Here is a 22741-nt window from a genome sequence, read left to right as displayed (position 1 = left end):
TGAGATAGGTCAAATTTATTTTTCTTCTGTATGGATAGCTAATGAACCCAGGACGTATATTGAAGAAGCCATCCTTTCTCCTGCTGCACTGTAATATACCACCTTTGTCATAAATCAGAGATTATGTGAACCTGTTCAGAACTTTGTTCTGTTCTGTTGGCCTATTTGTGGCATGTACTTTTTTCTTCTCTATTTTTTTTTAATAGCCTAATTGCATTATAATTCACATGCCATAAAATTCACCTATTAGAGTGTATAGTTAGTGATTTTTACTATATTTGCAGAGTTGAGCAACCATTATCAAAACGTAATTCCAGAACATTTTCACTACCCCAAAAAGAAATCCCATACTATTAGCAGTCACTACCTGAGAACCACTAATTTACAAATCTCCTTTCTTTCTTTCTGAATTTGTTGATTCTGGACATTTCATATAAATGGTATGTACTGTGTGGCCTTTTGTGTCTGGCTCCTTTTACCTAGCATAATGTGTTCAAGGTTCATCATGTCGTAGTATGTACCCATACTTCATTCTTTTCTATTTTTATTCATTCATTTTCATTCTTTTTTATTTTTATTCATTCATTCAAGATGGAGTCTCGCTCTGTCTCCCAGGCTGGAGTGCAGTGATGCGATATGGGCTCACTGCAGCCTCTGCCTCCTGGGTTCAATCAATTCTCTTGCCTCAGCCTTCGGCGTAGCTGGGATTATAGGCACCTGCCACCGTGTCCAGCTAATTTTTGTATTTTTAGTGGAGACGGGGTTTCACCATGTTGACCAGGCTGGTCTCAAACTCCTGACCTTGTGATGTGCCCGCCTTGGCTTCCCAAAGTGCTGGGATTACAGGCGTGAGCCACTGTGCCTGGTTAACACTTCATTCTTTTTTTAAAAAATTGTGGTCAAATATATATTACATAAAATTTTCCTTGTAACAGTTTTAAAGTATATAATTCAGTGGAATTAATTCCATTAATAATGTTTTGCAACCAAAGCTACTATATTTCCAAAATTTTTTCATCACCTCAAAATAGAAACTTTGTACCCATTAGCAGTATCTCCCCATCTTCCAGCCCCTGGTAACCTCTAATCTACTGTCCGTTTCTATGAATTTGCCTATTTTAGATATTTTGTATAAGTGATCATATAACATTTGTCCTTTTGTGCCTGACTTATTTCATTTAGCATGTTTTCAGGGTTCATCCATGTTATGGGATATATGAGAACATCATTTTTTTTGTTTGTTTTTGGTGTCAGATAATATTCTAATATATACGTGTGGTATAAGGATATACCACATTTTGTTTATCTACTCATCAGTTGAGGACATTTGGGTTGCTACAGTTTGACCATTATGAATAATACTGCTATGAACATTCATGTACAGGTTTTTATGTGAACATATGTTTTAACTTCTGTTTGATCTTACAAGTAGAATTGCTGGGTCGTATGGTAACTTGCTGTTTAATTTTTAGAAGAACCGCCAAATTTTTCCAAAGCAGTTGTACCCTTTCACATCACTTCCAGCAATATATGAGGGTTTTGGTTTTTCCATGTTCTTGGCAACACTTAACTAATGTGTCTATTTTTTATTATAGTCATTTTAGTGGATATAAAGTGGTATCTCATTTTGATTTGCAGTTCCCCAAGGAGTAATCATATTGAACATCTTTTTGTGTGCTTATTGCCATATGTCTGTGTTTTTTGGAGAAAAGTCTGTTCAGAGTTTGACTGTTTTTTAAATTGGGTTGTTTGTCTTTTTATGGTTGAGTTGTAAGAGTTCTTTATATATTCTGGGTACAAGTCCAGATATGTGTTTTGCAAATATTTTCTGCCATTCTGAGTTGTCTTTTCACTTTCTTGGTGTCTTTTGCAGTACAAAAGTTTTTTAAATTTTGATAAAGTCCAATTTATCTATTTTTTTTCTTTTGTTGCTTGTGCTTTTGGCATTATTTCTGAGAAATCATTGCCTAATCCAAAGGTCATGAAGGTTTGCACCCATGTTTTCTTCTAAGAATTTTTTAATTGTAGCTTTTACATGTCATTATTTTATCCAAATGAGTTAATACTTGTGTATGGCATGAGGCAGCAGTCCAACTTTATTCTTTTTTTTTTTTTTTTGAGACGGGGTCTCGCTTTGTCGCCCAGGCTGGAGTGCAGGGGCCGGATCTCAGCTCACTGCAAGCTCCGCCTCCCAGGTTTAAGCCATTCTCCTACCTCAGCCTCCCGAGTAGCTGGGACTACAGGCGCCCGCCACCTCACCCGGCTAGTTTTTTGTATTTTTTAATAGAGACAGGGTTTCACCGTGTTAGCCAGGATGGTCTTGATCTCCTGACCTTGTGATCCGCCCGTCTCGGCCTCCCAAAGTGCTGGGATTACAGGCTTGAGCCACCACACCCGGCCCCAACTTTATTCTTTTGCATGTCATTATCCAGTTGTTGCAGCAGTATTTGCTAAAAAGAATATTCCTTCCCCATTGAATTGTCTTGGCATCTCTGTGACTTTTTTTGTTTTGTTTTGTTTTGACAGAGTCTTGCTCTGTTGCCAGGCTGGAGTGCAGTGGCACGATGTCTGCTCACTGAAACCTCCACCTCCTGGGTTCAAGTGATTCTTCTGCCTCAGCCCTCCCAAGTAGCTGGGACTACGGTGCATGCCACCATGCCCAGCTAATTTTTGTATTTTTAGTAGAGATGAGGTTTCAACATGTTGGCCAGGATGGTCTCGATCTCTTGAAGCATTCCTTAAGACAACTGGAAATATTTAAATTATCACAAAATAAATAGGGAAAAATTTTGTTTTTGTTTTTAAGACAGTGTCTTGCCCTGTTGCCCAGGCTAGAATAAGTGGTATGATCATGGTGTGCTGCAGCCTCAGTCTTTTGGGCTCAAGTAATCCTCCCACCTCAGCCTCCTGAGTAGCTAGGACCACAGGCACATACATGCCACCACATTCGGTTAATTAAAAACACTTTTTTTTTCCTGGTAGAGATGAAGCCTCACTACGGTGCCCAGGCTGGTTTCAAATTCTTGGGCTCAAGTAATCCTCCTGCCTTGGCCTCCCAAAGTGTTGGGATTACTGATGTGAGCCACCACACCCAGCTGGGAACTTCTTAAACATGATTTACTCAAGTCCTTTTTGTCTTTACTTAGAATATTTACTGCTTTGGTTCATGTCAAGTAACAAATCATCCTTAACCTATTTATGCCTAGTGTTCCATTATTGGAATGCTAAGCTTGTGGGAGTTATTTATATCTTACTGCTCAAGGTCATCACCAAGGTCTGATTTTTCACACATAAAAATTTGCAACCTCCAGCATAAATGGGTTAAGTCTAGCTCTACCAGACAGTGCCCTAAATTTTTTATGCTTTAAGAATATATCTGACCTAGGTTCCCCCTTTTTAAAAATATAGCTTACCTGGCTGGGCGCAGTGACTCACGCCTGTAATCCCAGCACTTTGGGAGGCCGAGGCGGGTGGATCACAAGGTCAGGAGATCAAGACCATCCTGGCTAACACGGTGAAACCTCGTCTCTACTAAAAATACAAAAAATTAGCCGGGCGTGGTGGCAGGTGCCTGTAGTCTCAGCTACTCGGGAGGCTGAGGCAGGAGAATGGCGTGAACCCAGGAGGCGGAGCTTGCAGTGAGCCGAGATCGCGCCACTGCGCTCCAGCCTGGGCAACAGAGCTAGACTCCATTTCAAAAAAAAAAAAATATATATATATATATAGAGAGAGAGAGAGAGCTTACCTTATCTCTGTACCTTCTGAGTAATTTTGAGAGTCTTTTTGACTATGTTTAATTAAGTATTGAGGTATAGTTGTTTTTTTGGAATTGTGAGCATTCTGACTGGCGATTTATCTGGGGATTTTTTTGAGAGGGGTTCATAAGTTACGATTCCTTAACCAGGAAATTTTTTTAAAAGGCAAAAAACCCCTCAAAATATTAAAATTCTTGTTTGTTTACAGTTTTGTTTTCAGGTTTTGATCTTGACTTGCAATCCAAATTTAAAATGAAGTACAAAAAGTAAAACTCACTTTGAAGAGAGGACTTTTCTCCTTTAATTTATGCAGTTTTGGCTGGGCACAGTGCCTCACTCCTGTAATCCCAGCAGTTTGGGAGGCCAAGGCGGGCGGATCACTTGAGGTCAAGACCAGCCTGGCCAACATGGTGAGACCCCCCATCTCTACTAAAAATACAAAAATTAGCCAGGTGTGGTGGTGGACACCAGTAGTCCCAGCTACTGGAGAGGTTGAGGCAGGGGAATCGCTTGAATCTGGGAGGCAGAGTTTGTAGTGAGCCGAGATCGCGCCACTGCATGCATTCCAGCCTGGGCAACAGAGTGAGACTTCGTCTCAAAAAACAAAAACAAAAACAATTTATACAGCTTCCAGACGGCAGCTTTAAGAAGGAATGGTTTTGTTCTTTTTTTAACCCTTTTTTGAGAGAGGGTCTTGCTCTGTTACCCAGGCTGTAGTGCACAATCTCGGCTCACTGCAACCTCTACCTTCTGGGCTCAAGTGATCTTCCCACCTCAGCTTCCTGAGTAGCCTGGACCACAGGCACGTGCCACCATGCCCAGCTAATTTTTATATTTTTTTGTAGAGACAGGGTTTTGCCATTGTGCCCTGGCTGGTCTCGAACTACTGGACTCAAGAGGTTCACATGCCTGGGCCTCCCAAAGTGCTGGGATTACAGGCATGAGCCACTGTGCCCAGCCTCTGTATTGTGTTTTTGTATGAAAAATTTGTCAAACTGTTTAGGTATTGCTGAGAATATTTTTCTATAAATATGAAACAGGTACTGTCACAACAGGCAGAGAACCTCTTACTGTATCTATTTAAGGTAAAGAGATATTTAGTAATTAAGATAGTTGTTAATTATCCTAAAGTGAGATATTATTTTAGAAGTCAATTTTTACTGTTCTCTGCTTTCATTTGTAAGATATTTTTATTTGTTTTTTAGAAATTGAATCTGTGGTACATAAACTGGCTTGAGGTGCTACTACTATTGACAAGCCACTTACAGTGAACTCTGCATCTATTCCCTGTTGCAAAAGTGAACACAGGTGTATGTTTAGTCCAAAATTATAGTAGTTCATAGTTTAGTTCTTTAAGCAAGGAATATTTTTGTGGCATCTTTCATCAGTATGCATATGAACTATGACAGCAGTTGCAAACTAATCTTGGATTTCCACTGGCAGCAGTTGGAAACTAATTTTGGATAATTACAATATCCAGCAACAATAATATACACATAATTTGGTGTCTGATTTAAAATGAATGTATAAATGGTGTGTAGTACATTGATAGTATATGTTTGTCTTAAACAGTGTAGAATAATATAATTCCTTAAATAAATGTTGAAGATAGCATTATTTGAGACATCTCTGTATACTGACGCATGAGCTTTGAGACTCGTTTGTTGGAGCAGAGAGTATGTTTTGTATGTAGATTTGTTTTTTTTTTACGTTCAGTTTAAACATATATATAGTCTCAAGTATCTGCACACAAATTACTCATTATTAATAGCAAAGGGAAGAATAACAACTTTAAATTAGAGAAACTTGGTAGATTACCTTAACCAAGTGACCAAAATTAACATCATCAGTGTTGGGACAAACTGGTATCGTGTGCTTCCTAATATGATGCATTGAAATAGATACAACTACACTTTTGTGGTCTTCTTTCCAAAAGTGTGTAAACTGAGTCTAACTATGATTAAACATCAGACACACCAAATTGAGGTACAGTCTATAAACTGTCCTGTATTTTTAAATCAGGGTCAAGAAGGGTGATGATTGAGGAATGTTCTGGATTAAAAAGGATACCTTTTAAAGAGATATGTAATCCTGGACAGGAGAGGAAAAGACTATAAAGTACATTATTGGAACACATTTTTTAAAAAATTCTTTTTTGGCCGGGCGCGGTGGCTTACGCCTGTAATCCCAGCACTTTGGGAGGCCGAGGCGGGTGGATCACGAGGTCAGGAGATCGAGACCATCTTGGCTAACACGGTGAAACCCCATCTCTACTAAAAATACAAAAAATTAGCCGGGTGTGGTGGCAGGCGCCTGTAGTCCCAGCGACTCGGGAGGCTGAGGCAGGAGAATGGCGTGAACCCGGGAGGCGGAGCTTGCAGTGAGCCGAGATCATGCCACTGCGCTCCAGCCTGGGTGACAGAGCGAGACTCCGTCTCAAAAAAAAAAAAAAAAAAAAAAAAAATTCTTTTTTAAGATGGTGTCTCCTGTCACCCAGCATGGAGTATAGTGGTGTAATAATGGCTCGCTGCAGTCACAAACTACTGAGCTCAATTGATCCTCACACCTCAGCTTCCCAAAGTGCTAGGATTACAGGCATGAGCCACTGTGCCTGACCCTATTGTAACAATTGATAGAATTTGAATATAGACCATGGAATGTTAACGTTCCTGTTTTTTTGTTGTTGTTGTTGTTGTTTGTTTGTTTGTTTGAGATGGAGTCTCCCTATGTCACCCAGGCTGGAGTGCAGTGGCATGATCTCAGCTTATTGCAACCTCTGCCTCCCGAGTTGAAGCGATTCTCTAGCCTCAGCTTCCTGAGTAGCTGGAACAGGCGCGTGCCACCACGCCCTGCTAATTTTTGTATGTGGCCAGGCTGGTCTCTAACTCCTGACCTCAAGTGATCCACCCGCCTTGAACTCCCAAAGTGCTGGGATTACAGGCATGAGCTACTGCACCCAGCCCTCATTTTATTTATTTTGTTTAGTTTTTATTTGAGACTGAGTCTTACTCTGTCACCCCGGCTGGAGTGCAGTGGCACGATCTTTGCTCTCTGCAAACTGTGCCTCCCGGGTTCTAGTGATCCTCCCACCTCAGCCTCCCAATTAACTGGGACTAGAGGCATGCACCATCATAGCTGGCTAATTTTTGTAGAAATAGGGTTTCATGTTGGTCAGATTGGTCTCAAACTCCTGACCTGAAATGGTCCGCTCACCTTGGCCTCCCAAAGTGCTGGGATTACAGGCATGGGCCACCGCACCTGGCCCAACTTTCCTGATTTTGATAATTGCACTGTGATTATGTAAGAGAATGTCTTATTTTCTTTTTCTTTCTTTCTTTTTTTTTTTTTTTTTTTTTTGAGATGGAGTCCAGCTCTGTCCCCCAGGCTGGAGTGCAGTGGCGCAATCTCAGCTCACTGCAAGCTGTACCTCCTGGGTTTCACGCCATTCTCTTGCCTCAGCCTCCTAAGTAGCTGGGACTACAGGCGCCTACCATCACACCCGGCTAATTTTTTGTATTTTCAGGAGAGACGGGGGTTTCACCATGTTACCTAGGATGGTCTAGATCTCCTGACCTCGTGATCCGCCCACCTCGGCCTCCCAAAGTGCTGGGATTACAGGCGTGAGCCACTGTGCCCGGCAGAGACTGTTTTCTTAGGAAATACATATGAAATGTTTAGGGGTAATGGAGCATCATATCTCCAACTTACTCTTTGTTGTGGAAAAAAGTATTATATGCTTGCCCATGTATATATAGAGGGAAGATGATAAAGCAGATGGGGCAGAATATAAAACTTGTGTTGAATCTGGGTAAAGGTTATGTGGGATTTCCTTGTGCTATTCTTGCAAGTTTTCTGCAAGTTTTTGAATTATAATAAGTTAGAAAAGTATAACTGAATTGGTGTTAAGACTCGTGACATAGGCTGGGTGCGGTGGCTCAAACCTGTAATCCCAGCACTTTGGGAGGCCGAGGTGGGTGGATCACGAGGTCAGGAGATCGAGACCATTCTGGCTACATGGTGAAACCCCGTCTCTGCTAAAAATACGAAAAATTAGCCGGGCATGGGGGCGGGCGCCTGTAGTCCCAGCTACTCCGGAGGCTGAGGCAGGAGAATGGCGTGAACCCAGGAGGCAGAGCTTGCAGTGAGCTGAGATCACACCACTGCACTCCAGCCTGGGTGACAGAGTGAGACTCCGTCTCAAAAAAACAGAACAAAACAAAACAAAAAAACAAAAAATTAGCTGGGCGTGGTGGCTGGTGCCTGTAATCCCAGCTACTCCGGAGGCTGCGGCAGGTCAATCACTTGAACCGAGGAGGCAAAGATTGCAGTGAGCCAAGATCGCACCAATGCACTCCAGCCTGGGCGACAGGACGAGACTCCGTCTCAAAAAAAAAAAAAAAAATGATTATTGACCCAGCTCACCAGCATAGTTGGTTAACTTTTCTGTGTATCCTTGCACAATAGCTTTTAAACCAAAATGCTTAATTGTTCCTTCAAATTCTGGGATTCTTCAGATTGCAGAAGAGCCTACAGTAGGCTTGAAAACAACTGTGTTTTAACATCAATGGGAGATCAAGGAAAATTTCAGAATTTGCAGTTCAGTGGGAAGACTGAACAACTTTGCATTTCTACTTTAATAGTGTGGTTTCATGATGGTTTTTGAAGAACTGTAAATTTAAAAAATATCAGATAAAACCATGTTCAAAGAAAGTCATTCTTAAAAACTGCTGCCATATAGATTATTTTCAAAAATACAATTTTTTCCTATATGCTTTATTGGTACAGATTAGAGGATAGTTCAAATTACTGCTTGGCTTTTGAAATAGCTGAGATTACACTTGTTTTATTATTTGTGGTTCAAATATAAAATTTTTAATGTTAAGCCTGTTTACTACTTTTCTTTCTTAAATATTTTTCTGACTTTAATAGTATTTTTTGCCTTTTTTTGTGTTAAAGAAGCCTGGGCAACATAGTAAGTATAAAAAAAATTAGCCAGGCATGGTGGCATGTGCCTGTAGTTTCAGCTGTTTGGGAGGCTGAGATGGGAGAATCACTTGTCTGGGAGATTGAGGCTGCAGTGAGTCATGATGGTGCCACTGTACAAGACCTGCCTACAAAAAATAAAACAAAACAAAAACTTAAAAACCAGAGAAGAAAACAGTTACCCGTAATCAATATTCATTCCAGAAGTAACTGCTATTAATTTTCTTGGGCCGGACGCGGTGGCTCACGCCTGTAATGCCAGCACTTTGGGAGGCTGAGGCTGGCGGATCACGAGGTCAGGAGATCGAGACCATCCTGGCTAACATGGTGAAACCCCATCTCTATTAAAAATACAAAAAATTAGCCGGGCATTGTGGTTGGGCGCCTGTAGTCCCAGCTGCTCGGGAGGCTGAGGCAGGAGAATGGCGTGAACCCGGGAAGCGGAGAGGCGGAGCTTGCAGTGAGCCGAGATTGGACCACTGCACTCCAGCCTGTGCGACAGAGCGAGACTCTGTATCAAAAAAAAAAAAAAACTATTTTCTTTCTGTAGTTTCAAAAATATGATCGGCATACACTTATATACAATTTAACCATGCTTTGTTCACATAACACGTCATGCACATCTTCCCACATCATTAAAAATTCTTTATCATTGTTTTTAAACTTTTAATAATATTCCATCATATGGTGTATAACAATTTGCTTTTTTCTGAGTTATTTTGAAGGCAAGTAACTAACTTATATTGGTTGTAAGATAGGGAAGATACAGAAGATGAATATTTTAATCTATGCAGTTTACAAACAGAAGTAATTGGACCTCTTTTTCTTGGTCCTTAATTTCTATTATCTTTTGAGAAACATTATTTTAAGAAAAGCTTTTAAAAGTTACATTATCAGCATTCATTATAGTAAAGAATAAACGGCTGGGCGCGGTGGCTCATGCCTGTGATCCCAGCACTTTGGGAGGCCGAGGCGGGCGGATCACAAGGTCAGGAGTTCGAGACCATCCTGGCTAACACGCTGAAACCCCGTCTCTACTAAAAATACAAAAAATTACCCATGCGTGGTGGTGGGCGCCTGTAGTCCCAGCTACTCAGGAGGCTGAGGCAGGAGAATGGTGTGAACCCAGAAGGTGGAGCTTGCAGTGAGCCGAGATTGTGCCACTGCACTCCAGCCTGGGCGAAGAGTGATACTCTGTCTCAAAATAATAATAATAATAATGATAATAATAATAAGCCTGGAAGTATGCTTTTTCATATGAAAAAGGATCCTACCTGATTCTTAAATGTTAAGTTTTTTTTTTTTTTGGGAGATAGAGTCTTGCTCTGTTGCCCAGGCTGGAGTGCAGTGGCTCACTGCAACCTCCGCCTTCTGGGTTCAAGTGATTCTCCTGCCTCAGCCTCACAAGTAGCTGGGATTATAGGCATGTGCCACCACGCCCAGCTAATTTTTGTATTTTTAGTAGAGATGGGGTTTCACCCTATTGGCCAGGCTGGTCTGGAACTCCTGACCTCAAGTGATCCACTGTCCTTGGCCTCCCAAAGTGCTAAGATTACAGGCATGAGCCACAGTGCCTGGCCTTTTTTTTACTTTTTTTGTTTGAGACAAGGTCTCGCCCTGTTGTCCAGGCTGGAGTGCAGTGGTGCAATCTTAGCTCATTGCACCTTTGATCTCCTAGGGTCAAGCACTCCTCCTGCCACAGCCTCCCTAGTAGCTGGGACTACAGCCACATGTGCCCCAATGCCCAGCTAATTTTTTTTTTTTTTTTTAATTTTTAGTAGAGACGGAGTCTCACTATATTGGCCAAGCTCATCTCGAACTCCTGACCTTAAGCAGTCTTCCTGCCTCTGCCTCCCAAAGTGCTGAAATTATAGGCATGAGCCACCACACCTAGCTTGGAATTTTATTGCTAACATACATAGTTTACAGATATCTTTCTCAAATTGAAAAGTTATAAATTTGGCTGGGTATGGTAGCTTGAAGCAGGCTTGCTTGAGGCCAGGTGTTCGAGACCAGCCTGGGCAATATCTTGAGACTCCACCTGATTCTCTACTTTTTCTTTCCTTTTTCTGATTTCTCTGTTCTTTGAGGGTAAGATTATGTTACCAGACTACATACACTTTTCAGTAGTAGCCAGCACAGGGCTAGGTACATTCAATGAGCAAGTGAATACATGAATATACAAAACACAACCAGAACCTTAGAAAATGAGAACCGGGTAGGACTGTAAACATATGCAGAGAAACACCCATCATAGGGGCAGGCTGGCTTCAAGTCTAGACCCTGGTCATCTCACAGTGAACTAATGGTACTTAAACGGAGCCCTGACTCCCACGCCAAGCAATGTGAAATTGTATCCTTGACTGTCTCAGGTAATATTTAGAGAAGAAGAGTGTTATCAAGAAAGACAATTGAGAAACAACCTGTATGACCATACAGGGGATTCAGCAGGTAAATGGGGTATAGCCAAACAGGAGAATTCTTTGTAGATCTGGCCGGGTGTGGTGGTTCATGCCTGTAATCCCAGCACTTCGGGAGGCCGAGGTGGGTGGGTCACCTGAGGTCAGGAGTTTGACACCAGCCTAACCAACATAATGAAACCCCATCTCTACTAAAAATACAAAATTAGCTGGGCATGGTGGCACATGCCTGTAATCCCAGCTACTTGGGAGGCTGAGGCAGGAGAATCGCTTGAACTTGGGATATGGAGGTTGCAGTGAGCCAAGATCGTGCCACTGCACTCTAGCCTGGGCAACAAGAGCAAAACTGTCTAAAACAAACAAACAAAAATAAAAGAATTCTGTGTAGATCTTAAAGATGAGTTTGCGGCCAGCACAGTGGCACACGGCTGTAAGCCCAGCACTTTGGGAGTCCAACGTGGCAGAACTGCTTGAGGCCAGGAGTTTGAGACCAGCATGGGCAATATAGTGAGACCTCATCTTTACAAAAAAAAATTTTTTAATTAGCCTGCATAGTTATGCATCCCTATAGTCCCAGCTGTTTGGAGGCTGAGGCAGGAAGATCACTTAACCCCAGGGATTCAAAGCTGTAGTGAGCAATAATCATGCCACTGTCCTCCAGCCTGGGTGACAGAGTGAGTCTCTATCTCTTAAAATATGTGTGTGTGTGTATTTAAGATTTCCACTTGGCAGATATATGAGTTTAGGGATTTTGAGATTATATACTTTACTCCAAAAATATGTAAGATAATGGCCAGGTGCAGTAGCTCATGCCTGTACTTCTAGCACTTTGGGAGGCTGAGGAAGGAGGATCATTTGAGCCCAAGAGGTTGAGGCTGCAGTAAGCTAAGATTGTGCCACTGCACTCCAGCTTAAGCAACAGAGTCCTTTCTGGGGTGGGGGGCGGGAAAGTATGTAAGATGAATCATACTTGGATTTAAATCTTTAGGCATTCTGTTTTTATGGTGGGTAGGAGACTCAGGACAAAAGGCACCGCTTTTAAGGTCAGGAATTATAATAATATATTGGTTACAGAAAACTGGAAGTGATACATCAATTACAATAAGTATGAAGCTATGATTTGACCCACAAATTTCTGAGCATTGTCCATAATATAGTCCTAGTTGTGTGGATGTTAGTCTTGCTTGATTTAAATGTCCTGGAATTGCATCTGTTTTTAGGTCAGTTCTTGAAATTAGTAATTATCTCACATTAATATGCTTTTATTAGTCATAGAATTATTTAACTGTTTGATCAGAAAACAAGTATGAATAGTTGAAGGCTGTTCCTTTCTTTGAGTCTTTTTATAGTTCTCCAGCTATTAAGGATTCCTTCTTAACAAAGCAGACTTTGTGTTGATGTAAGTAAGAGGTTCACCCATGATTGTCTATAAATAAATTACACCTTTTCTGGTGGTATAACATCATCCTGATTTAGGTATGTGGTGGGGTCTCAAACTTCAAAAATGAATACCTGAAATATTTATATATTGCATTCATCTGAAAGGAAGCTACTAGTAGGCCCACTCAAAGGATTGTTAACATCTCTTATAATTTCATGTTTTGGCAGGTAAACCTAGCCTTTAAGCAACCTGGAAAGAGGCTAGAGCACCAAGGAATTAGAATTGAATTTGTAGGTCAAATTGGTGAGTTTTAAAATAGTATTACTTCTTTTTCTTTGATAACTGAATTTGAAGAAGGTTGGATTTTGCACTGAAATAATTGAATTAGAGCTTAGCTTTGTAGAAGGAAGGAATTGATTTTGCATAATAAAAGAGAGGACTGACTTTATAACTATATTAAATTGTGTTTCTTTGACTTGTATGAAATAATATTTATCATTTCATGATATATATGAAACTACCGGCCTTGAAAAATAATTCAAGTAAATTAGTTGACCTACTGAAATTTTTGTCTGCCTACATTTTTCACCATCCTTATAATTAGCAGCCTCACCTTCATTCTTCATCTTCTAATTACCCATGCCATTTGTCTTCCTGATCTAGTGTGTGCCTATAGCCAGACTCACCTGTGTCAACACAAAATTCCATGTCAGAAGGAAAGGTGTAGTTTCTTCTTGACTTAGATCAACTTATGTACATTTCCATACATTATTTCAGATACATGCTTTATTTACTAGGGAGTTCAACTGTATATACATCTTTCTATACTGCAGATTCACAAGAGAAAAGAAAATATGTCTTTATAATACTGTCTACATAACTAGGCTTAAAATTTAGCTAAGTTTCACTGTACATTTTTAAAGTATCAGAATTGGAATGGGTAGATATTTGTTTATATATCTATTCTGACTGAGAGTGTACTTATATGTCTATTCTGACTGAGAGGCAAGTTGTAGTAATTGATAGTTAGTTTTAGTCTTTTTGTGTTTTGTAATTTTATGAAAGCAATATATTTGCCTAACTAAAGCAAAACAGAATTTTTGCCTTGTCTGGGGGAAGTTCAAATAATTGCTGGTAATGTGTCAAATGGCTTCATATTGGGAGAGACCCAACTACATCAAAGGAATGAACTCATTTTTAATAGAAATTTTCATTGTGCTATGCCACTTGACAAAATCTTTTATGCCTACATGAAGTATAATTATAAAAAGGATAATGGAATTCAGAGCATAGGTCTAGTTTATTGGAGATAAACTCAATAATTCTTTTGGTAAAAATTGCGTTTGAAGTAGACATTTGGGTTTTATTGAAATGGATATTAAATAATTGGTCTTTCTGCCTTTTAAAATTTTTAGAGCTTTTCAATGACAAGAGTAATACTCATGAATTTGTAAACCTAGTGAAAGAGCTAGCCTTACCTGGAGAACTGACTCAGAGCAGAAGTTATGATTTTGAATTTATGCAAGTTGAAAAGCCATATGAATCTTACATCGGTGCCAATGTCCGCTTGAGGTATGAATGTGTATTATAAACTGTAAACAGAATCAAAACCAGAAAGTAGTAACTACTGTTGATACCTTATTTGAACCTCTAATTATAATTCTAGATTGGAAGATTTAAGATTTTTTAAAATTCTGTCACATACTTTGGCTAATGCTGATTTGAGGTAATAGAGCGTTCTAACATTATAGAGTTAGACAACATTGCTATGAGACATTTCAGTTATACACTTCCCTGGTATGAATTGTCCCTTATGTACTTCATTTGTCATGTAAACTGAATTGCCTTCTAAAACCACTAGTTTCCCAGAAAATCTCATTTAGTATATGGTTCAGAAGTAATCTGGAGTACCAGAGAGGCTCTGATACATCTAAAATGACACAAGTAGTGGATGGCAGAACAGGAGTAGGAACCTAGTTTTCTAACCTCTCAATTCAGTGTCCTTTCCCTTCACTGAGTCTGTATGCAGGAAGCCAGGGATGCCTCAGAGTCCAGGGCATTTGAGGATATTAATCTGAATGCATCAGGTCCGAGATCCTGCTTTCTCTGTTTAACTTGGCATTATCTATCTGGAACTGGGTTTGACAACCCAAATTTCAAATAGCAGTTCCTTAAAGAAGTGATCTGGAGAGGTTTCCTCAAGTAGGCTTGATGACAGCCCTCCAAACTCATCTGTAAAGTATTTACACTATTCTTAAAATTGAACTTTGTATTTTTTTTTCATGTTAGGGGCATTAAAGAAAATTGGAACTCCTTTTTTGAAGTAGTGAAGTAAGTTGATCCCAAAGGAGGTCCAGCAAGGAGAAGGCTTAGTTGCGGTTAATGTTTGCTGATTTAAAACATGAAAATTTATTACAGGTGATTTAACTCATCCTCTCTTTTAACTTTGTAGGTATTTTCTTAAAGTGACAATAGTGAGAAGACTGACAGATTTGGTAAAAGAATATGATCTTATTGTTCACCAGCTTGCCACCTATCCTGATGTTAACAACTCTATTAAGATGGAAGTGGGCATTGAAGATTGTCTACATATAGAATTTGAATATAATAAATCAAAGTAAGAACCTTTCTCAGATAAGTTGTTCAGGGAAAATTCAAAAATTAGCTTTTCAGGTCTTTGTCAATTGGTCAAAGTAAGGATAGAATTGACTGGTGTTAACAGATCAACAGGATCTCTGAGCTAAAATAAATTTTAGGAGTTTGGTCTGGCTTCCACCCAGTAAAGGTGTCTTTTATGTTCTATTGCTGATGAATATCTGCTTGGCCACTTTGTGTAGAGGATGTCACCATCTCAGAAGGCAGCCAATCCTTCTGAGGATAGAGTTTATCTTACTGGCTTGACATTACCCCATCCTGGCCATCTCTTTTCACATATTGGCACCTTTACCACTTAATCACTGTTAATGTCCCCTTGTATATCATTCCATGGGGGGAGGGGGAAGGTATATATGTTTATATATGTTGTATTTTTGCAAAACTGGCTCATACTTTGTGTTTAATGCCTTTTTAAACTTTATTATGGGAAATTTCAAGCATATACTAAAATATTTGAACAGTACACTGAATAATATAATGAATCCTCATGTACCCATTGCCCAGCTCCAACAGTTATCAACACACAATCCGGTTTATCTGTATTCAGCTCTCATACTCATCATGGGTTATAGTGAAGCAAATTCCAGACATTTAACCCATAAAATTTTATATCATTTTATCAATTAAATTATATATCTGGAATTTGCTTCACTATAAATGGGAAGTTGTATTATTTTATACATGGACTAAGATAGTCTCAGAAACATTACTTATATGAACAAAAGATTGCCATTTAAATGCCCACTGGTATTATAACAGTTAAATAAATTATGGTCCGGCCATACTGTGGAATGCTAAAGAAGGCTTAAAAAGATTGAGGCCGGGTGCAGTGGCTCATGCCTGTAATCCCAGCACTTTGGGAGGCCAAGGTGGGCGTATCATCTGAGGTCAAGAGTTTGAGACCAGCCTGGCCAACATGGAGAAACCCCATTTCTACTGAAAATACAAAAAGTAGATGGGCGTCATGGCGCACGCCTATAATCCCAGCTACTCGGGAGGCTGAGGGAGGAGAATTGCTTGAACCTGTGAGGCAGAGGTTGCAGTGTGCTGAGATCGCGTGACCACGCTCCAGCCTGCGTGACAGAGCGAGACTCCCTCTCAAAAAAAAAAGGTTGAGACATACGTATTTAGTTATCCAGAAGCGCGTCCATGATATATTATTAAGTGAAAAAGTTAGCCATAAAAATAGCATGTGTAGTACTATTTCATTTCTGTAAAATACTCATGTATTTTGATATAAATAGGAAAGAGTCTGCAATGATATTCTGTTGTTAACAGTGGTTATCTGTAAAGGATGAAATTATGTATTGACTTTACATATCTCTTATTTAAATGTTATATGACAAGCTTGTTTTCTGTGTCTATTCAGAAAAAGTTTTAAAAAGTTATATATCATTCTAAATATAACTACAGTACTCTTATGTCTAAAAATATTAGTAATTCCTTAATATCTTCATACACCCAGGCAGTTTTCACATTTCCCTAATTGGCTCACAGATATCTTTCTTTTTTCACATGCTTTGTTCAAATCAATATCTAAACAAGGGCCACACATTGCGTTTGGTTGTTTGAGCCTTAAATTTTTTAATTTATAGGTTTCCCTTCTGTTTTTTTTAATTAAAGTTTGTTTGTTGAAGAAATGGATGTACCCTGTATTATCCCCTTCCTACCCCAGTCTTTTGTTACTTTATTTTTATTGGTTGTCACTCCCAGGTTTATATCATTGAAAATGTAATACATATGGCCTTCAGAATCTTAAAATTATATTGTTGATGAAATTATCAAATAGTTTAGGACCTGAAACTTACCACTGAAGCTTGCCTTCAGACTGACATAATTTTACACACACACACACACACACACACACACACACACAGAGTTGTTTGTTTGAGTTTTGCTCTGTTGCCCAGGCTGTAGTGCAATGGCGTGATCTCGATTCACTGCATCCTCTGCCTCCTGGTTCCAAGGGATTCTCCTGCCTCAGCCTCCTGAGTAGCTGGGATTACAGGTGCCCGCCACCATGCCTGGCTAATTTTTGTATTTTTAGTAGAGACGGGGTTTCACCATGTTGGTCAGGCTGGTCTCAAATTCCTGGCCTCGTGATCCACCCGCCTTGGCCTCCCAAAGTGCTGGGATTATAGGCGTGAGCCACTGCATCCAGCATATTTTATTTTATTTTTTTATAGTCGGAATCTCTGTCATCCAGTCTAGAGTGCAGTGGCACGATCTCAGCTCACTGCAACCTCTACCTCCTGAGTTCAAGCGATTCTCCTGTCTCAGCCTCCCGAGTAGCTGGGGTGACAGGCATGTGCCACCACACCCGGCTAATTTTTGTAGTTTTAGTAGAGATGGGGTTTCACCATGTTGGCCAGGCTGGTTTTGAACTCCTGACCTCAGGTGATCTGCCCACCTTGGCCTCCCAAAGTGCTGGGATTACAGGCGTGCCCGGCCTGACATAATTATATTAATCAACTCTTCAGATACAATTTTGAGAGCCAAACCTGGGAGGAGGCTAAAAAGTCCTCTGGATATTATAGGGATTCCTGAGTTTATTACCACATCATTACAAGGTATGTGGGAGCGACCTTTGGTTATTAGATATAATAACAGCAGACTCAACCCATGTAGGTAGTCTCTTTTACTTTGTCTTTGTGGGCAGATGATTTATGTTAGCTGCACTCTTGTAGAACTTGAGTAATAATGACACCAAACTCTGTGTCTTTTAATTTTGAAAATATCTTCATATGCCAAATATTTCAAGCATTTTTTTGTGTGTGTTTGTTTTGAGAAAGAGTCTGGCTCTGTCACCCAGGCTGGAGTTTAGTGGCATAATCATGGGTCACTGCAGCCACAATCTCCCAGGCTCAAATTATCATCTCACCTCAGCCTCCTGGGTACCTTGGATCACAGGCATGTGCCACTAATTTTGCACCACCCAGCTAATTTTTAGAAGAGATTACATCTCACTGTGTTGCCTAGACTGGGTTCAAGAGGCCCAAAGTGCTGGGATTACAGGTATGAGCCACTGAGCCCAGCCGGAACAGTTACCCAGGGTAATTATTCTCTCTGAGGTAGTAGAAGTTTGATTCCTTATTTGCATAGTGAAACGATGAATACTTTTTTCAAAAAAAGAACACTAAACAATATGAATAATCAGAAAGGTTTTTTTTTTTTTTTTTTCTGGTGAGCCAAAGTTTTATTTATTCATTTGAAGTATTCTTTGATGACATACAGGCCTGAGATTCCTTGCCGTAGTTCTTAACTACTGCACAATTGCAGCCGACCACTTTACGGGGTTTCCCCTGTCTGTCAGTTTTATAGAGGCTTACACATTCCCCAGTTTCTTGTCATCAACTGGGGTTCAGCACAAAGGGCCTCCACCAACTTAACATACATGGGCTCATCACAATTAGATGCAAGCACGCAAAAATGAGCTTTGTGCCTGTCTAAGGCTTTGGCAGCTTTGCAAACTCCACATGCTAGGCCATCATGGATGAGGGTGGTCTTCAGCACCTCTTGTAAAGCCACTGTGCCCAGCCTCAAAATGGTATTCTTTTTTTTTTTTTTTTTTTTGAGACGGAGTCGCGCTCTGTCGCCCAGGCTGGAGTGCAGTGGCCGGATCTCAGCTCACGGCAAGCTCCGCCTCCCGGGTTTACGCCATTCTCCTGCCTCAGCCTCCCGAGTAGCTGGGACTACAGGCACCAGCCACCTCGCCCGGTTAGCTTTTTTTGTATTTTTTAGTAGAGACGGGGTTTCACCGTGTTAGCCAGGATAGTCTCGAACTCCTGACCTCGTGATCGGCCTGTCTCGGCCTCCCAAAGTGCTGGGATTACAGGCTTGAGCCACCGCGCCCGGCCTCAAAATGGTATTCTTAAATAATTATACTAAAAATGTCTATCAAAGTCTTTTAGGACATAGTTCACTCTTTTTGCTTGTTTTTAAACTGATATTTAGTGAGATGTTCTTCCCCAATAGGTATCATTTAAAGGATGTGATTGTTGGAAAAATTTACTTCTTATTAGTAAGAATAAAAATACAACATATGGAGTTACAGCTGATCAAAAAAGAGATCACAGGAATTGGTAAGTTGAAAAGAGTATATAAATTAAAATTATTTTAGTTGACATTTTTAAAATCTTAAAATATTGTTTAAACATAATTAATTTGATATCCACATTGAGTACTAATTTTGCTAGTTAATATTACTGGCAGTAAATTATTTAATGCTTTTTTTAAATTAATTTTTGATGTCCGGAATTTATTTTTTATAAAAAGTTAATTTTTGAATAGGTAATAAATTCACATGGTTCAAAAATAAAATGTAAAAGAGTATACAGTAAAAAGTATCTTATTTCTGTACTCTAGCTACTCATAGGTAATATGTTTATTATAAGTTTAAAAATCCTCAGTGGAGCAGGTCAAAACTCCTGTGCTGATCAGTAGTGGGATTGTGCCTGTGAATAACCACTGCACTTCAGCCTAGGCAATAGAGTGAGACCATTCCAAAAAAGAACAAAAACCAAAACTTTCCAATTAGTTATTATGTATACAGGCAAGTACCTATATATAACACAAACCCTTTTTTACTTAAATGGTGGTATATAATGCATACTTTGCTCTGCCACTTAGTAGTGCATCTTAGAGAACTTTCCATACCAATGTGTAGAATACTTTATTTCTTTAATAGTTTTCCGTTTTATTGATACACTAGAATTGAACCAGTCTGCTGTTTGTGGACATACAGGTTGTTTCCAGTCTTTTGCTATTACAAATAATGTCATTTTGCACGTGTGCAGACATGTGTGCAAGATAAAATCTTAGAAGTGGAATTCACGGGTTAAACAGTATATTTATTTATAATTCTTCCACCCTTTTTGTGGCAAACAGGGTCTCACTATGTTGCCAAGGCTGGTCTCGAACTCCTAGGCTCAAACTGTCCTCCCACCTCTGCCTCCCAAAGTGTTAAATGATTACAGGCATAAGCCATAGCACCTGGCCATTTATAATTTTGATGCATGTTATCAGTAAGTCTTCTTTAGGGATTATACTAGTTTGCATTGCTATCAGCAGTGAATGTAGGAGAGTGCCTCTTTTTCCCCCATATTCTCATGAGCACAATGCTGTAAAAACTTTTAGCCAGTTTGATGGGTAAGGGGGGAGATACTCCATTGTAGTTTTGGGATTTTTCTTATGGATTCTTTTTCCCTCACTGCTTTATTGGGGTATACTTGGCAAATAAAAATTTTATATATTCAAGGTGTATGATGGAATGTTTACATTATGAAATGATTATTACAGTCAAGCTAATTAATATATTCCATTGTAGTTTTAATTTTCAGTTTTCTTATTGAGGATGAACATCTCTTCATATGAATAAAAACAATTTTTATTTTCTGTAAGCCGTTCATATTCTTTGCCCCATTATCTATTGGATTATTATATTCTTTTTCTTACTTATTTGTAGAAACTATATATTAGAGAAATCAATCCCCCTCCACCCTTCTTTTTGAGACAGGGTCTCACACTGGCGCCCAGGCTGGAGTGCAGTGGTACAGTTACAGCTCACTGCAGCCTTGAACTCCTAGACTTGAGCAGTCCTCCAACCTCAGCATTGTGGGTAGCTGGGACCACAGGCATATGCCACCACACCCAGCTAATTTTTTATTTTTTGTAGAGACAAGGTGTCACTCTGTTGCCCAGGCTGGTTTCAGACTCCTGGACTCAGCGATCCTCCTGCCTCGGCATCCCAAATTGCTGGGTTTACAGGTGTGAGCCATTGTGCCCTGAATTCCTTTTTCTAATATTAAGGGTAGCAAAAATTTCCCTTGCTTGTCTTGTTTGTGGTGGTTTATGCCATGTAGAAGTTATTGATGTTTATGTAGTCAGATTTATCAATTTTTCATTTTATGGCCTCTGGGTTTTATGCCATGGTTAGAAAGGTCTTTTTCACATTGAAGTTCTAAAAATAATTTTCTGTGCTTGATTCTACTGAAGTAATACATTGTGGTTTAGGGATTTTGTTTCATTTTTAAAATTTTAATTCATTTGAAATGTGTTGTGATATAAGAGGTGAGGTATGTATCACCTTTACGTTTTTCCAGATGGCTGACCAGTTGTCCCGATAGCATTTATTGGTTCATCCCTGCTTTTTAATTTTAATATATAAACTTACTTTGTCCTTTAACATTGTTGGTTTTTTTGCTGAAAATAATTCTAGGCAACACTTTATAAGAATTTATAGTCAGTATTCATAATTTAAAACATCTGTGGATTTATTAATATTATTTTATTTTTAAATACAATTCTTACCCAAGGCATGATCTGAAGAGGTCCTGAGAACATGTACCCCCATATGTGATTTCTTAATCTCCATGTTTCTACTTGCTAGTAAATTTAAGTGATTTTAAAATCACTTCAAATTCTCCTTTGTTGTTTAAAAAGAAATTGTTGGCCAGGTGCAGTCGCTCACCTGTAATCCCACTACTTTGGGAGGCTGAGGCGGGCAGATCACTTGAACCCAAAGAATTCGAGACCAGCCTGGGCATCATGGTGAAACCCTATCTCTATCCCAAAAAATGCAAAAATTAGCCGGGCATGATAGTGCACGATTGTAGTCCCAGCTACTTGGGAGGGTTAGGTGGGAGGATTGCTTGAGTTCAGGAGTTTGAGAGCAGCCTGGGCAATATATTGAGAACCCATCTCTACAAAAATTGAAAAAAAAAAAACCAGGCATGATGGTACACACCTGTAATCTCAGCTACTTGGGAGGCTGAGGCAGAAGGATTGCTTAAGCCCAGGAAGTTGAGGCTGCGGCGAGCCATGATTGCACCACTGCACTCTAGCTTGGGTGACACAGTGAGACACCATCTCTAAAAAGAATAATGTAGTGGAAAAATAAGAAGGCATAAGGCTAGTAATTATATTCTGGAATATTTAAATTAATATTATTTACATTATTGCACTAGGACCCAGTACCACAACAGAAACAGAAACAATCGCCAAATATGAAATAATGGATGGTGCACCAGTAAAAGGTAACACACTTTTCAGTTACTTCTTTTATGTAGTGCAAACAGCAGTGTTCATGGCAGTTTTGTTTGTGTTTATTTAGTGTGAAAGTATCTTTGAATTCTTAAAACCATTCTTATAATGATAGCTTTTAAGGTCATCTTTGTATAGCTTCAAAGAAGACTGTAATTATACTTCCTAGTCTGAAATAAGGTTTGATTTTTCAGTTTCAATTTAGGATTTAGTAGAGATAGTTATATGTATCTATTCTCTAGTTTTGAATTTGTAATATTTTCATTGTCTTTTATTATACAATAGTTCATCTTTATAAATCTTTTTTTCTCCTGCTGACCACAAAATGGAATATGGCTGACCTTTAATTCCTGTGGGTTTTTGGAGTCATTATAGCCCTCAAGAAAATAAGCAGTTCCATTACTAGATAATCTTCAGTATCTGAGACAATGAAGCCAGTATTTATTATTTTAAATTTATGTCTGGGTTTTCTTCACTGTTTGTACTTACATCACAAGGTCAGTACC

General features: G+C 39.5%; 1 protein-coding gene across 1 annotated transcript in view; it reads left to right on the top strand.

The window, feature by feature from the left end:
* VPS26A (VPS26, retromer complex component A) overlaps window positions 1-22741 on the top strand; it is a 53097-nt gene that overhangs the window by 23708 nt on the left and 6648 nt on the right. The window contains exons 3-7 of the mRNA XM_010362816.2: window positions 12767-12842; window positions 13955-14111; window positions 14992-15156; window positions 19170-19276; window positions 22160-22228. Coding sequence (XP_010361118.1) covers window positions 12767-12842; window positions 13955-14111; window positions 14992-15156; window positions 19170-19276; window positions 22160-22228 — 574 coding nt within the window. The remainder of the gene's footprint in view (window positions 1-12766; window positions 12843-13954; window positions 14112-14991; window positions 15157-19169; window positions 19277-22159; window positions 22229-22741) is intronic.

This window comes from Rhinopithecus roxellana, chromosome 11, assembly GCF_007565055.1.
Source record: "Rhinopithecus roxellana isolate Shanxi Qingling chromosome 11, ASM756505v1, whole genome shotgun sequence".
Taxonomy (NCBI): domain Eukaryota; kingdom Metazoa; phylum Chordata; class Mammalia; order Primates; family Cercopithecidae; genus Rhinopithecus; species Rhinopithecus roxellana.
Note: the sequence above shows the minus strand (reverse complement) of the source record. Positions and strands in the feature narration are given on the sequence as shown.